Source organism: Apaloderma vittatum, unplaced genomic scaffold (genome assembly GCF_000703405.1).
Source record: "Apaloderma vittatum isolate BGI_N311 unplaced genomic scaffold, ASM70340v1 scaffold22622, whole genome shotgun sequence".
In the NCBI taxonomy this organism is placed as follows: domain Eukaryota; kingdom Metazoa; phylum Chordata; class Aves; order Trogoniformes; family Trogonidae; genus Apaloderma; species Apaloderma vittatum.
In genome coordinates this window covers 1-17639 of record NW_009702229.1, presented here as the reverse complement: position 1 = coordinate 17639, position 17639 = coordinate 1, and the positions used below count along the sequence as shown (strand labels likewise).

The following is a 17639-nucleotide window of genomic DNA, read 5'->3' as shown; positions in this document are numbered from 1 at the left end:
AAGAGGCACAGTTTTTATGGAAAGATGATACAGCTAAGAACTTAAAAACCCTTTGTAAATTCAACTGAATAGATTATTCTCCTTCACCAATTCATGCAAATGCAAAAAAGTCACTGATTTTACACTTTAATACAGCAAAATCTACTCAATAAGGCTTAATTTTAAGTGGAAAGCATAGTATTTTTAAATAAATAGCAGTATTTAAATGTTAAAAATGCCACACATATGTAAGTGCATTGATTCATAAGTGCCTTTCATGTTCTCAAAGTGCCTGCATTTAGGAACTGCTGCAGTAAGCTTGTATTAGCAGAAAACAAAGACATTCCACCACAAAACTGATTTATAACCTCCTTAGACCTCTAGATCTAATTGTCTGCATACTGATAATATTTCCAAATGTTTTTTTCATGTTGATAGACTGTAGTACACATATCCACATACAGCACGTGCTGTATGCAATAGGATTCATGGGTATGCAATAGGATTCATACTCCTCCATTATTCAGTTACTTCTATAAATCTCATCAGAAATTCTACAGTTTCTCCGAGTCTTTCAGTTTCGCTAACATTTCACTTAAGTTCAACATGTGAATAATAAACAATAATTATTAGTATTTTGTCAAGTACAGCAACACTGTAATTCTCATTGTTTTCCAGCCATGTGCATTGAACAGCTACACCTGACCACAAGCGAACACAGCAATGTCGACCACTAATGATCCACACTCTCCCACTAAGGCCAGACTGAACATGATAACAACTATGTTCCATTTTCAAAGCTTTATTTCATCAGTAAGCATATGGACAAGTTTGTATGACAGGCCTTTTAATAAGGACTACATTATCCAGGAGGGGTATAAAAGCTATCTTGCTCACCGGATGACCCGTCAACATGAATCTCAAGATTTCATAAGCAGTTGTATTTTCTGTGTGACAGAGAGGAGTTATACATGTGAGCCCGTTTACGTTTATGGGGATCATCTGATATACCTACATACATATCACAAAGAGAATATTACCAGAGAATCCCAATTCTTCTTGAATAGGATTCATTGTCTGCTTTTCCCCTGCAGAATTAATGTCCTTAACAGCTGGTATTGTTTCAAAACATGTTTGTACTTGTCATATGTGGCTGGGCCAGGGCGGAACAATGTTTGCTCAGAGTTATGCTGATGGAGTGAGTCATCTTCTCAACCGAGATGTGCCTGGCCAGCAGCTACGCAACTGCATGTCGCATTTGGAGGTCTAACAAGAATTGATTACTTTTCCGGTATCGTTTCCCGAGCAACGTAGTTTTTACAGAGGAAGAGCTTAGAAAGGTACTGACCTTTCCACAAAGCTGGCCACTTATTTGAAATGGCACTAATTAAAACAACCGAACAGTAACTACTGAGCTAATGGAAGTGACCCACGTCAGTAAAATAGGTCACTCCTCTGGCGGCTGGCTTTCTGTGCAGCAGTATAATCTCATCAGACACCAGGAGTCAGAAGATCTGGTTTCTGCCTTGCTCTTTGATCTGGGCTGACTCACTGAAGCATTCATGCTGCAGGAGGGCTCATATTTTGAGTTGGCATTCTGAGATGTCCTAGGCCCAGCTTCTACAGGCACTACACACCAATAGATCCTATTAATTGCATCTGGAAATGCAAATTTCCAGCACTTTTGAAGCTCTGAAGTCCTTTGAGTTGGGCATCTAAAAATCTGAATCACATGAAAACCAGAATGCTTATTTTTACTCTGGGAGAATTCACTGTGGTAACACTCTTCAAATCCATAGAAAAAGATAATGTGTGAAAAAATATTGAAATTAAATTACTTTGTTCTGATTAGAAAGGCAGAAACTAACATACCCATGTGGGTATTTAACAGAATTGGTAATGGAAGCCTGAAAAGAACCTCCTCTACAGATAGATTCATGGTGTTTTCTGGGCTCTTGCAAATTTTCATGCAAAGGGTTTTTTCATCTGCATAATTGTCTTGCACCCAGGAGGCAGTTTCACATTCTATCCTTGTCAAATTGACTGAAGCTGAGATTTCATGTCATTAAACTTCTGCAGAAAGCCCTGCTTTGCTGTTCCGTTTTTGTACAGCACAGAGAGGCTGTGTTTATCGAAGGAGAAAAAGGGATGGTCATGGTACCTGAAATCAATCTTAACCACAGCTAAAAAATTACAGTTTACTTAATGAGTTCATACACTACAGCAGCCTCAGCCAGAGAGCTTTGTGCTAATGACTGCTTGTACGAGATGCACGTATTTCAGACATTAAAAAAAGCACAGTTCTCCCAGGGCTTTTCTGCCTCCTGCAGTAAATTATCTTTAAGAGTTTTAAGGCCTTCTTCCATCTGTTACAAAACTCAGGACATCTCAGTATTTGCTTGTGACTGTTCCATGGGCAATAGTGTATCTGATTCATTCCTTCACCAAACTCTCCTTTTAGTTCACATGAGTGCAGGTCCAAGAACTGTCAATATCCACTGGATTTTCACCCATGTAGCCCAAAGCAGAGTGTGACCTTTAATCAGCTCATATATGTATCACGTATACATCACATAAAGCTGCTTAAATGGAGAGAAATCTCTCCATTGTGGAACCACAGATGGGTCTCAGCCTTGCAAATCTCCTGTTCCTTTCTAGCTCCCTGTCTTACATGTCAAGATATGGCTTTTCTTTTTGATTCTTCCTGTTTGACGGATTTGTCATGATGGTGTGTCTGAAGCCTATTGCTACCCTGAGGAATGACTCGTCAGGTGACAACTCCAGGTAGTGGCATCACTTGTAAATGGATTACAGGCAAGAGGGTCAGAGTGATTTGAAATAAAACCAGCACCAGTATCGCTTGGCAATCAGATTAAAAGCAACTCAAAAAGTAAAACACAATTAAATAGATGCATTTTAAGTTGAACGAATCTCTGACTAAGTCTCTTTCATTGTCCTTATTAAATTTTCTACCTCATGGACTATTTCTCCTTTCAATATTTACAGACATTTCCTTTGCATTACTCCAGGTCTCCTAGAGCTGTGCAGTGCAGTTGTTTCCTAATCCCTTCCCATCCTGAGGCTGCTGCACAGCCTGTGCCCACATTTTAAGCATTTTGATAGCATGTCCTTTATAAGCATGACAGTTTGGGACTGAAGCCGCCCCTACTGCAGGAGTGGGATGGAGCTTAGTTCTGAAAGTTCAATGACACCCTCTTTACCCTACACCCACATCATCATCTCAAATCATAACTTATGGTCTTAGTGCTCAGCTGTCAAGGGAGAGATGCTGAATTCAGAAAGTAAGGGGGTTTTATGTAGCTATTACATACAGTGAGAAAAAAAAAAGAAAATCATTGCCCTCCTTTCTTTAGAAATGCAAACCACTTGGTAGGATGCTAAAGCCAGATTTTCAGGAACTAAGCAATATACTTGTCAAAAGAGACACTACAAGGAGATGGAGATTTCTCACAAAGTATCCAGCTGGGAAAGTATAGAGGAGGCAGTGAAAGGAAAGAGAAAAGGCAATGTATTTCCAAGAAATAGCTGCAGATATTACGCGTAGATACGAATACTTTAAATTTAAAGTGCAGATAAGTGATAAGCAAATGAATGAATTGTAATATATTCATTTTGGTTCTTGTATACATCATTTCATAGTCATCTAATACGGTAAGAAAAAGAAGTAGTAATACAGAAACTTAAATCTCTCTTGAAAAGACACTTAGGGAAAACTAAATCCTATGGATATTGGAAATACTATGCTCCCACACAGACTGTCACCTCCAGCTGATGCCCATTTTACTGTAGTGTGTAGTGCTTCCTGATTTTTAAGAACTGCCATGGACTTTTAGCTGTCATAGACTTTTCACACCATAGGTACCCCTTTTTTTTCTGTGCAGTGACAGACTGAATGGGTGAAAGAAGGAGATAAGATCTAAGCAGTGTGGGAAAAAAAAAATCATGTGTTTGTGAAATGTAGAAGTAGAGTGGGAGAGATGTGGATGAGGTCACAGAAAGAAAAGCTGTAAAGCTGCAGTGTGGTCTGTGGTCAACATACTTCCTAGACTTCAGTCTTCTCTGGGACATTTACACCCTCTCTGTCCCCACATCCTTTCTTCTTACTTCCGTGAAAATTCATCTTGGGTTTAACTATCCACATGTATTTCACGCCGTCAGTGCTGCTCCTCAGTATTTGGCCTACTGCCCTCGTCTGAGGTGCCCCTAATTTCTACTTTTCAGATATGTTAGAGTCCTTGATCTTCCTAAGAACAGTACAGTACACTGGCATCTGTGTCACCTTAGTTCATCAGATACAAAATAAAGAGCAGAGACAGCCTGAAATGAAATAACTCCCACTGGCAGCTGAATGCATCAGTCATATGATAAAGTAATACTGGTCAAGGAAAATCACCAAAGGGAAATTCAGACATGGAAAATCAATTAAAGATTTTAATTCTTACACAGAAAACCTACAGTAGCAACAAAAAGCCCTTCAGAAAAAAAGGATATTAACAAATAAAAAGACAGTATTACGCATGAACAGCTCCCTGTATGAAATACTGTCAGTTCTCTTCATCTCTTGGGTCAAAATGAAGGAAAGAACAAAAGGTCCACATGACATTGTCCATTTATCACTCGCAGCCTCTGGCACTGGTTTAGCCACGTCTTCCCTCAACCCTTGGAAATCTCACAGTCCGCATCAGAGAGCATCTGCTTCTGGAGACAGTGAGTAGGGGAAAGATGCTGCCAGTCTGTGCTGTGATCTGCTCTGTGCCTCATGGTCTTGGCTCTGTGCCTGTTCTTGCCTAACTAAACAAATATCAGGATCAGACCTTTGGCTTGCAGCATCTGTGCGGATGAGAACTTCAAGGATTAGTCACAGTGTTCAGATCAGTCCTCCTCTCCCAAGAAAAGGCCAACTGGCCTATGCCAGAGAAATTACAAGAGCTTTGCCTTCATCAGAAGTGGAGCTGTGGAGGGTACCAAGCGTGAATGTGAGAAGCAGAACAGGTATTCCATATTCCTTAGCACAGTGAGACGAGGACATGCTAAAATTCAACATAGGGGACTTTCTGCCTCTTCTATTTTCCCTGGATTTTTTTATGCAGCCTCAGTCTGCCTATAAGAGAGTATTATCATAACACAGTATCCCAACAGTAACTTTAGAAAAGGACCAAACTAATGAGGGTACAGATACTTCAGCAATAGCTCACCAACAAACCGTCCATCTCCCTGGTGCTAGCGCCTCCTGCAATTTGCTCTGGTTTCCAATTGTCCATGGAGAACAAATGATGAGGGGGTAGAAAAGGTAAACAGAGACATCTGTTCATGCCCATTTCTAACCAAACAATCTCCTACTCAGTCACGGGGGAGACTGTAGATTCTGACAGTGAGTCAGAGCCACGGGGAGGTGGTGTGAGAGGTGGCTTTAGTTTGGTCTATGGAGGGAGGCAGCTGTGACTCAAACACTGCATACTGATAAGCTAGAGCAATTTCTCTGTTTCCCTCCTAATTAAAGGGGGGGTTGCTCCCCAACCAGTCTGCTGTGGATTGTGTGTTGTACACTCTGGGTCCAGTAAGTTAAATGCTCTACTACAAGGAAGTGAAAAGTGGAATCTCCCTCAGAAACAGCAAAGCTACAGAGTGCTTAAACTTAATTTTCTTTCTGCTCTTTTGCCTCTTTCTCTTCTCCAACACTGTTAGGCTGTGGAAGATACAGAAGCCCTGATTTAGAAACTGAAAACAAAATGACCAACCTCAATCATAAGATGAGATAAAATGTGCATTATATGCAGTATCACGGTGAAACTTCAATGTATCTGTGAGATAGAGAAGTACTGATGGCAAAAGCTTGTACTATATGTACTAGTCAATAAATGAGAACACAAAATAATACAATGTGCACATTACTAGTTTACATTTCTAGGGTAATAGTTCACTGGATAACACAACTCTGATTGGGTGACAATGGAAAAATTTGCTACAGATCTCTTGCAAGCAGAGTATAGCAGGAGAATACAATTAATTTACTGTGTAAAAAGAATTCATACATACACACTGGCACCTCTTAAGAATTTGTCTATCCTCTTTGAAAGGTCTATTTTTGTTATGGTCCACTAGACTAATTACATATTTCCTAGAATGGTTCTAAAAATCACTCATTATTTTTGGTTTTATTAGTGGGAGATGATTTGCAAATGTATCTGAACAAACTGGCAGAAACCATTTGTTCCTGCTTCTAAGCTGACAACAATATTATTAAAATAATTGTATTACAAACCCATAGTTTACTTTATGTAACTGCTATAAATAGACTTTTTAGAAGGATGGTAGTGGACTATTACTCTTTCATTTTAAAATTAGCTAGATAGCCTGTCATACAAAGGAAAAACCACTCAGCACAGAAAAAAAAATCCTCTTTTTGTGGTGTAAATGAAGCTCTTCCTTAATATTTATCTGATCTGAGATAGGCAGCTCTGATAGAAAAGCTATCAGAGTGAATGTCCACCATGACACTCCTCAACAGACAGAAGGAAAAATAAAGGAAAGCATGATATTATCCACAAACCAATATTCAAAAGTACAAGTATCTATGCAATGCATTCCTTATTCTGCTCTGCTGAAATGAAAGTGAGTTTGCTATTGTCTTGAACAGCCTCTTGAAGCACTCAGCACCATGAAGGACACAGCCCTTTCAATTCTGCGTGGAAAATTCAGTACGATCTATTTATGCAACAGAAACAGTATGAGTTCCATGAATAATGAAATATTTTATGTTGAACCAGTCATAACTTCTCTGAAAGCTTCCTGCTGCTTTCCAATGGTCATTACGTGGCCAGATTCCAACTCTTCCACTCTGCTCTGTCACTACACTCTTGCCAACAGCAATCATTTTTTCAGTAACTGTCCTAAGTCTTTCCCAACACTCAACCTGTTCAGTGACAACAGCCTGTGCCCCTGGCAGGGTGGGGCAAGCAAGGAGAGTTCAGCTGTTTGGGCAGCGTTCGCTGGATGCTGACAACCAAGCCCTTGGGGGATAAGCTGATACCGCAGTTGGATCAAGTTCAGAAGCCACCTGCGTAACTGTGATCCTATGTCATGAGCTTAATTACCTTATGCTTTCTGTACAAACAATGTTTGTCCTTTCTTTAACTGCAAAAATGATTTTAAAGTAGCTTTCCATCCTAAGAGGGCTGGCAGGATTTCTAGAAAGATTTCTGAAAGCCTTTGAATAAGCTAGGCTTTCACTCCACAGAAGAATTTGCTCCCAGTATGTCAAAGTAAAGTGTTCATAGTTAAGAAAGTACAGAGAGATAGAGGACAGTGGTGTTTTGCCACCAGCAGGGCAATTACCAAATATGCTGCATTTCATCTGAATGCACATTTTACATCAGTCTGTTAGAGCCTCTCTTTAATGCTTCCAGAACTATACTTTGTGAATACATACTGTAAAAGGTAGGCAGTACTGTTTCTCCTCTCTCATATATATGTTTTTGGCTTTCTGGGTTCTGTGTTACAGATTATATTTAGCATGTGGAAAGCTTTTAAATATGTATTACAGAATACTGAATACATGTATTAAAATATGAACTTCCTCTTCCTTGCATTTGCACGTGTGCGTGAGTGTGTTTTTCTGTCACCACACTGCAGCTAGATCCTTGGTAACTTAAAGCTAAACCTAATAACATCATTCACTGCAGCAGCAAGATATTTTCCCCTGGAGCAGGATACAATGATGATGACATAATGCTGTGGTTTACAAATCCCAAACCAGCTGTTACTGTATATGCATCCAAATTCACCGTCTCCGCATCTGTGTGAGAGGCACAAAAGCTTGTGACTTGATTCAGTAAATGATTTATTATTTTGAATGTATAATTCAGGACATGGCTTGCACATGGCTTCAGCCACAGAGTGGGGAAAAGTAATTTAGAGAGTTTCCTACTATAATAAACCAGAGAAAGGATATAATCCATGAGCACAGACCCAGTAGGTATTTTCCACTAACTAGCATGGGATCTGCTCCCTGATTTTGGACTGAGGGAACTACTAAAAGCTGCCAATTTTTTTAATTGTTTCTTCTGTCTGATAGACATTCATAATAATTCCTTTATATGCTATAAATAAACACAGCTGGGCATCAATCTCCTAAGCCAAACTGCATCAAGAAACACAGTATTTATTCAAGTATTGCTGAGTACATATTCAACTTTCAGTTGCATAAGGGTTGCAATAAAACCACTGCCACGCTTATGAGTACTGCAAGATTCTCCTGTGTTTGCTGTTCTTGAATATTTGAGAATATTAGCTCAATAAATGAAAGTGAGCTTTTAAGTGTTTTCTCAACAGCAAGTCTAAAAAGGAATACCACAGAAGCAACTTGAGACCTAGGAGAAAGCTTTTTCCGTTACAGGAAGTTGCTTCGATGGAGTACAAAATCCATCTCTGCATAAATCACTCATATGCAAGGCAGAGTCTGGATACATCAGTTGATACTCTTACTTTAAATCCAGACTAAATCAGACCTCTGAAACTCTTAACCTAATTCCTGCCCTCTATGCTACGTTATCACGGCAATTTTTTTCCAGGGTTACAGTATTTATTTACTCAAAGTAAAGCCAATGTGAACAACTGCCCTGAATTTTAGCAGGAAAAATGCATCCCCAGTGCAATTCCATTATCTGAGTGGTCTTGCATTAGGGATGAATTTAGCCTTTTAAGTTTTGGCACAACACAATCTTTGAGGGCAATATCTGCTTGAGTCATACTATCTTTATTTGCAGAATGACACTGAAACCACTGTGCTTGTAATCTACCATTTCTTTACGTGCAGCCATTTATTTACAGGCAGCCAGAGCAATATAGAGCTGAACGATAGCATAAGTAGCATAAGTCCAAATATTCTAAAATTCAAAGACTTCTCACAGAAAATAAACGGATAATCTTGGTCAGAGATATAATGAATTCTTTAGAGAGGAGATGCAGTCATGCACTGAATGTGAATCATAACCCACTGGATTTTTTGTGGCCAAGTAATTGATAATCAATCCGTACAGTTACAGTTGCATCAATCAATCATATATCTGCAACGGCCTCATATCAGACAAGCCAGCAAGAGTCATAAAAGATCATTGCCAGACCTATCTCTGTGACAGGTTGATTTATTAAGCTGAGAAATTGTCCTGATGTAAACAAAAACTTTTCAGGCTAACCCAAACCAAGAGCACTTCTGAAAAAATGCAAGAGTGTGCAGAGCTTATGCAGATAAGCCCTTCTTATGTAGTTCTACTTGTTTAACTAGAAAAGCTTCCAACAGTCAATATAAGAGTTTGTAAAAGCCAGGAGAAGCATGTAAGAAAACAAAATTAACACCACAACCATCCTGTTCCAAAATCCCTCTTCAGGAAATTATAACAGTTTTCCAAAATGTGCACGGCCACGGGCTCTAAAAAAACCCCTACTCCGGTGCCAAGATTTAACACTTTTCAGAGATGGAAGGAGTTTTACTTGGTAGAATACCATCGCATTCCGTCCCATCTACTCTAGCTACTTACAGATGACAGATTAAAGGTGCTGAAGTGCTGGATTCTTTTTAGAAAAGGCAGGTACTTGATCCACCTCAACAAAACTGAGCAAAAGACTAATCTTCCTCTGTCATAAAGCCACTGAAATCAAGTGTACATCACAGGTATGGAAGTCGAATAGTCTTCTAAATGCATATCTGATAAATAACTTCTGCTTTATTAGATATAAATATTAAAGCAATATGGAATTCAATGTCACTGTAATCAATGATAAATCATTTAGAAGTACAGCTTAAACATTTTGAATGAACAAGTCTGAAACAAGACTCGTAAGATCAAGGAAGTTGAGAATATAATTATCACTGCTGGCAGACTAAAAACATGGCATTAATAACACTGATGCATAAAGTATGTGCTCTCACCCAGATAGGAAACTCCTTCTTCTGGTGTGATTGTTCCGTATTTAACCATCATCTTCACAAAATCAATCAGGGTTTTCATGATAGTTATCAAAGTCTCTTTCTCCTTTGCCTCCTTCTCTGTGTGAGGAGATAAAGCAAAACCAGTCAAAAAACTCAGGCATCTCAGAAAAACTCAGTTCTGCAAACTCTGCATAAACCTCAAGCATAAAAAATTACCTCCTCACTAAAAAAAATGTTGTGCTGAATTAGTAAAAGGAACATATATATATGTTTCCCTTTAAACTGATCCTGCATAGTACAGTAGAATATACTTTAAACCCTTAGGGTTTTGTTCTTCTTTACAGCTTTTTGTCTTCAAGGTCTATGTTCTAGAAGACAAATGATATTAATTCCACTTTACAGGTAAGAACACTAAAGACTCTGAGATAAAGTGACTTGACAGAGTTCAAATTGCTGGTCAGAGTGCAGATACAGGCAGAGTTTTCCACAGTCTCTGTCTTTTTTATTTGCCTGTTAACTACTGAGGAGATCAGCTCAGAGATCCGTTCTCCCACAAGATCCATGGGTTCAATGACGAAAATATGAAGTGTTTCAAATGAGATTGTTACTGTGTGCAAGACTATGACTCAGGCACTGGGAAAACATGATTGGGAGGATCGTGACTCCAGAATAGGATATAAACGATGATTTTTCATTATGAAAATCCATCTTTATTGCCCATACATATCTCTATCTTTACGATCCCTGCTTCTTAGTTTTCTTTTTCCGCTGTGTTTATCCGCTGAACAACATTACTGCTGTTTCCACACCAGCAACATGATACACATCTGTAGGAAGATACTGAATCCCCTCTCCTCCACCTTGATACAAGATGGCAGGTAAACGAGACAAGGCAGAGATGTGCAGCCAGTTGGACCCAGATCTATTTGCTTGAAAACCTGTTAAACCCAGCCTGCCTTTCTGCTTTGCAAGTAGAAAAAGGAGAAGAACTAGCAGGCAAAAGTACCATGGGAAAAGGGAAAAAAACAGGAAGAAGAATATAAAGCTTGTAGATTGGATTTAAGCAAAATATGCCCTCGGGTTTTTTGTTCTAGTTCTTCTCTCAGGTGTTTATGGGGACAATTTGAAGCAAGATTTGAGGCTTCTGCAGGACAAGGAATCTACGGAATAAATTGTTGCTGACTGTGCTGGAGAGAGCAGAAGATATGCTTGCTGCAGAGGGGGAGAGTGGGTGTGTGGTAGAGCGTGCTGACAAAGGGGCTGTGGCAAAGTGCCACAATCTTGCCTGCGATAACTGGAAGGCAATGATGTCTAGCACCGGAATAGGAAGAGACGTGCGGAACTTTCATTGCAATAAACAGTAAACCTGTGGTTTGTGAAAAGGCTGGGAGGCTCAGACTCATTTATTGGTACCATTAGTGTGAAGATTCTACTGTGGCTTACTCATATCTCTGTTGGCTTAGGACACATGGATGTTACTGGAAAGATCTCTGGAAAAAATAATTTGCCAGTTTTTCATCATGCCCTTATGGGAATGAAAAGGGTTCAAGACTCCCGAATTATACAGCACAAGACAGAAGGGCTACCTAGGTCACACAGTCTGCAGTTCTGAGCACTGTTCCTTCCAATGTTTTGCCATGCTCAGTATGCAAATGAGTTTCCGCTATGCATCTTGGAGAACATATTAAATGCACATGGAACTAAGGAAGCTGACAGGAAAAAAGAGAAAAGGAAAAAAGAGAAAGGAAAGGAGAAGGAAAAAAGAGAGGGAATCTTAACCTTCTATTTTTTTTTCCTAGATATTCCTGCAAATACATGATGAGCTCACCTGAGTTAAGACCCTTTAATAGTGCGTAGAAGTTTGGAAAATATTGGAGGTCTTCGAAATTATCTTCAGAAGGCAGCTCATTTCTTCTTTCCAAGATGTTAGATGATGACCATGTGTTATCCAATGTATCATCAATTTCTCCATTAATGAACCTATCCTGATCAGCTTTGGTTGGTGTCTCCACAAAAGACACAGAAAAATAATATCTATAAGCACATTGCTTTTGGTGATAGAGTTAACAGAGCAGTAAGTAGCATCATAAACTCAACCCAACATTTTCCTAATTACAAGGTGAAGACTATACTATTTTCTCAAAGTTATTTCGATTTGCCATCTGGCTTAAACCTCAAAGTAACTCATAATTCATTTTTCTATCTGATTGAATTTCTTTAAGAACACCTTTAATTTCCAGATTGAACTAATTATCTCCTAAAGCAAGGCAGTGTATTGGTCTACTTGTACCATTTGGCAAGTGAGTCAAAATGATTAACTAAGAAATTACCATTTTTTCCTGTTGCTTTTCTTTTGTGTCACTGTGTGCTCTGCTTGGAGGGTAATCAAAATCTTCAGACACCTTCTCACGATCCTTTGCTTCATTTGCAATTAGCTGTTGTAAAACCTCTGCCACTTCATCTTCTAGGGTATAGGCCTGACTCTCTGTGATCTGTTAAAATATCCATCCAGAGGACTTAAGAATATAATTTTTTCCCTAGATTAAAAATCAATATGAAACCTGAGCTCTGTAAATAGGTCGTTTCAAATATGTTTTCTTTAAAGCTGAGCACAACCAAATTAGGTGTAATACCTTCACTGATGTGTGTCTATACATGTATAGACGTAGACACATATACGTTTGTGTTTATATAAATCTATATACACAAACATACAAACACACCTCAAATATGTGTATATACATAAAAATCACCCACCCACACATACAGCTTCCAATGGGAAAACAAACCCATACAGGGCTTAATGCAATGGAATCTAGCTTGAAAGATGGATCTGCAGCTGCAGTATATCTCCATGTATATATGTCTTCAAAAAGGGCAAGAAGAATGACCCTGGCAACTACAGGCCAGTCAGCCTTACCTCCATCCCTGGGAAGATGATGGAGTAGCTCATTCTGAAGGCCACTTCTAATCAGTTGCAAGAAAAGAAGGTTATCAGGAATAGCCAGCATGGATTTACCAAGGGGAAATCTGGCCTGACTAATCTGATACCCTTCTACAAAGGCATGACCAAATGGGTTGATAAAGGGAGAGCAGTGGATGTCCTACACCTCGACTTCAGTAAGGCTTTCGATACTGTCCCCCATAACATCCTCGCAGGAAAACTCAAGAAATGTGGGACGGAATGCGGGATCCTCAAGAAATGTGGGATAGATGATTGGACTGTGAGGTGGACTGCGAACTGGCTCAGCAACAGAGTTCAAAAGGTTGTGATCAGCGGCACAGAGTCGAGCTGGAGGCCTGTGGCCAGTGGTGTTCCCCAGGGATCAGTACTAGGTCCAGTTTTGTTCAATATCTTCATCAACAACCTGGATGAGGGGATAGAGTGCACCCTCAAAGTTCGCTGAGGATAAGAAACTGGGAGGGGTGGCTGACACACGGGAAGGCTGTGCTGCTATCCAGTGGGATCTGGACAGGCTGGAGAGCTGGGCAAAGGGGAACCGCATGAAGTTCAATAAGGACGAGTGTAGAGTCCTGCATCTGGGGAGGAATAACACCAGTACAGATTAGGGGACGTCCTGCTGGAAAGCAGTCCCATGGAGAAAGACCTTGGAGTCCTAGTGGGCAGTGAGCTGTCCATGAGACCGTAATGTGTCCTGGTGGCCAAGAGAGCCAATGGGCTCCTAGGGTGCATTAAGAGAAGTTTGTCCAGCAGGTCTAGGGAAGTTCTCCTCCCCCTCTACTCTGGCCTGGTGAGACCACACCTGGAATACTGTGTCCAGTTTTGGGCTCCCCAATTCAAGAGAGACAGAGACCTACTGGAGAGAGTCCAACGGAGAGCTACGAGAGTGATTAAGGGACGTGAACATCTCTCCTATGAAGACAGAGAGAACTGGGGCTGTTTAGCCTTGAAACGAAGCGGCTGAGAGGGGACCTTATTAATGTATATAAATATCTGAGGGGTGGGTGTCAAGAAGGGGACAATCTCTTTTCAGTGGTGTCCAGTAATAGAACAAGAAATAATGGGTTTAAGTTAGAATATAGGAAATTCCACCTCAACATGAGGAGAAACTTTTTTCCCTGTGAAGGTGACAGAGCACTGGCACAGGCTGCCCAGAGAGGTTGTAGAGTCTTCTTCTCTGGAGACTTCCAAAACCTGCCTGGATGTGTTCCTGTGGGGCCTGCCCTAGGGGATCCTACTCTGGCAGGGAGGGTGGACTAGATGATCTCTAGAGGTCCCTTCCAACCTCGAACATTCTATGATGTTATGATTCCATGTGTGTGTTTGCATAAATGTATATGTTTTTATGTGTGTTTGTATAAATGTGAAAGTACCTACGTACAATTGAATAACTACAACACAATATGGTAACACAGAAAGTGAAAAAGCAAATAGCTTTCTATGGCATCATCAAAATGCTTCCCCAGAAATACCCAAAAGAAACTGATCCTACAAAAGAACTGAATGAGAATATGAAAAGAAAATAAAGGAGAAATGAGGGCAGACATGGGAGGAGTACAATCAGTGAATGTTTTCTCAACATTAGAAACATTCTGTAGTTTGGCCTATTTTGTTGCAAAGTCATCACAGGAATAACAAAGTTATTGCAGAACTAAACCCATGTGCCCAAAGGAGTCAACAAGATTGCCTGGAGCCTGAATCCCATTCATTTTCACTCAAGTTGGCATTATTAGCTGGACAGAGTATTCATCCAATCTATTTTTTAAAAGAGCATTAAACCAACTCAGAAAACAGCTAAATGTAGTATTAACAAGTTACTTACAAGCCCCAGATTTAGAAGTTTGGAAACTATCTTGTCGAACACTCCTCTATCATTTTCCTCATAAATTCTTGCAGCAATTTTTTGAACGATGTCTTCAGCAGTCAAAGGAGTGCCGTCTAACTGATGGAGGCCATCTGGATCATCTAAAAGGATTACAGTTTAACCGTGTGCTGGCTGTCCTGACTCAATTGGATTAGACATCTTGTAAAAACTACCTGCACACATCTTTTTCCCTTGAGAACAAAGCTGCACTTTTTAGATACATTAGAAATATACTTTGATACACACTTTGGAACCCATTACATCAGTCCCAGTGAAAAGTTCTTTGTGTGCGTTTTCCACATCCGAAAAATGTCTTTGTGACTAACTCTTTTGAAAGAGCAGAGATGAATGGCAGGAGCATAGTCTCCTGTTCACAGAAAATATTGTAAGAATGAGAGAACATCTCTGCTTATACGCATCTTCCTGGCATCTACTTTCATTGTACTGCCACTTAAATCAAAATAGATCATGAAAAACAGCACGCTGTTTTCTTGTTTGGATTTCAGCAAACTAAGTTTTAATTATGTAATCACTACTTATGGCAAATAATATCATCATGACCAATGTAAAATGAATATGATGAGTAAGTTTTGGTCTGTGATTAACATACTTTGATACAATGACAAATATCCTGAGCTAAATGCTGCATACAACTCTCAGAGGACTCACTGAAACTACAAGTCTATTAGCTACTCCTGTAGTAAATGCAAGTATTCACTGTCCTTCTTCTAACCTCCTTTAACTTTGTGATGAGGAGAATTATCTAAATTGCACATAACATTTGGAATAAATATATGTGATTGAGCTCTATATAAAAGTGCTTCTTCCTTTCAAATAAGAATAAATATATTTTTATTTAAAAATATGTCCTATTTTCCTTCCATCAAATCTAATTTTCTAAAAATCATAATGCAAATTACAGAGCTGGATTTTCCTTCGTGAAAGAAGACTGTGAACATCAACAGCAATTCTTTTGTATTGTGTTTCAAAACCTAATTGCAATGAAACAAGCTTCACAACTGGAAGTAACTGAAATTGCACTCCAGTAACAAAGAGAGTTCATGTTTAGCAGTGAGTACAACAAACATGATTGCAGTCGGTTTGCAGGAGACATCTAGCCTAAAAGTCATTGAAAGATGATTATAGAATACCTTGGAATTTATAATCCAGCCCACTTTTAGTGGAGTCATAGTCATCCACAAGCCTGCGGTTCTTGGTGGAGTCTGCATCATCAATGGCCAGTTGCTGTTCATACAAAGAGCTTCTAATTGACTCCCTCTCCTTTTCATTCCTCTCTCTTTCTGCTACTGATTTTAGCAGGTTCAGGTCATCAACAAAGGAATAATTCCTGAACTCTGGCTTATTTTCTGGAAAATATATCAATGCACACACAACAAAAAGAAAATCTTAAGCTTATTTGAATACCATTATGAATACTGCTGTAAAACCAGGAAAAAATGTTTTACCTTTGGGAGCTATTTTCCTGTTCTTGTCTGCCTCAGCTTCAGCAATCTGATATGCAAAAATTAAACAAACAGGAGGAAAGAGTAAATATCTTAAAATGAATGATCTCTTAATTTATCAGAAGCCTTAATCTTTACTCTTAGTAAGAAGTTTTTCTTAATAAGAATACGATTAAGCACATGGTACTTTTTTTGAGTACCACCGAACCCTCTGATTGTAATCAGCCATTATGAGAAGTTGCCTTTCCACTTTAAGATAAATGCCAGTTATATTTACTTTCTTCAGCCCAAGCTCCTGTAATATTCCTGAAGGATGTCAATATAAAGAGGTGATACACCTGTGCACCGTTAGAGCTAATGACCTGCTTTCCGCATGCTGTACTGTAAAAGTCTGTATGCCAGTTCTTAAAAATTATTGAGACTGTTTAGTACTCAATCCCCTCACTATCAACTTCACTGACAAATTTAATTTTAACTCATTTTTTAAGCCATTAGGATATTCATGGATCTGGCACCTGAAGGCTCAGAATATTATGGGAATGTCCAAACCCCCCAAAAGGTGTAAATGTTTTTTATTTCACTTACCTGTTCCTCTAAAGGTCTTTCTACACTTAATTGTCTGTTGTGTATAGTTTTATCTAGAATAAACAAACACACACATATACACTCAGCTATATGATGCATGTGACTACATAAAGATAACACATTTTTTCTTAAGTTTTAGTTTTCTCCCATGAAACATGGTGTCTTAAATATAATGCCAATTGCTAGTTCTTGTAAAAAAAAATCAATGTCACTAGAAGAAATAGAATATAATAAAAAAATTTAAACATTTAAATGAAGCATGATTGGTTGGGGCAGAGGGAGAGGTTTTACAAAAGAGGTAAAAGAAATACAAATGTAGAATCAGTAACGCCTTTCTGAAGAGAAAACTCATGAACAAATTGGAGGGGGGGATGCTGTAAGAGATTGACTAAAATAGCAATAATCGGATTGGCGCAACCAAGAGATTAAAAATCTCTTACATCCAGAATACCAGGGGAGATGGCAAGCCAGAGAGAGACTTGTGCAGAAGCTGCTGTAGAACGGGTGAAAGCATTGCTTGGAAAAGACCAAAAGAATCCAGGGCTTTTCCCTCTACTGGCACCTCTCGCTTCGCTTTAATATTAGATTGCAACTTCAGTGATCCAGTGTCTCACACCAGGAATATTCTTTCTTTAGGATCTATTTGCTTTTAGCCAAGCGGAAGGAAAGTTTTTACTCTCCTCGATCTCCGCCCTGAGAAACTTTCCCCTTCTCATCGGAGAAAACGCGTTTAAGGAAGGCCCTTACCTTTGCCCCCGGGTTTCGGGAAGCCGTGCGCCTGGCTCGCCAGCAGCGACAGCACCTGCACCGCCACCGCCAGCTTGAGCAGCATCCTGC

At 39.4% G+C, this 17639-nt stretch overlaps 1 protein-coding gene across 2 annotated transcripts in view; it reads right to left on the bottom strand.

Annotated features, from left to right (window-relative positions):
* The window catches only part of SCG3 (secretogranin III), a 26272-nt gene extending 8633 nt beyond the window's left edge, over positions 1-17639 (bottom strand). For both annotated transcript variants that reach the window (XM_009879483.1, XM_009879484.1), the window contains exons 1-8: positions 17550-17639; positions 16803-16855; positions 16221-16266; positions 15906-16121; positions 14713-14855; positions 12259-12420; positions 11757-11934; positions 9929-10045 (exon numbers count right to left, since the gene is read on the bottom strand). In XM_009879483.1, the coding sequence (XP_009877785.1) occupies positions 9929-10045; positions 11757-11934; positions 12259-12420; positions 14713-14855; positions 15906-16121; positions 16221-16266; positions 16803-16855; positions 17550-17634 (1000 nt within the window). In that variant the 5' untranslated portion in view covers positions 17635-17639. The remainder of the gene's footprint in view (positions 1-9928; positions 10046-11756; positions 11935-12258; positions 12421-14712; positions 14856-15905; positions 16122-16220; positions 16267-16802; positions 16856-17549) is intronic.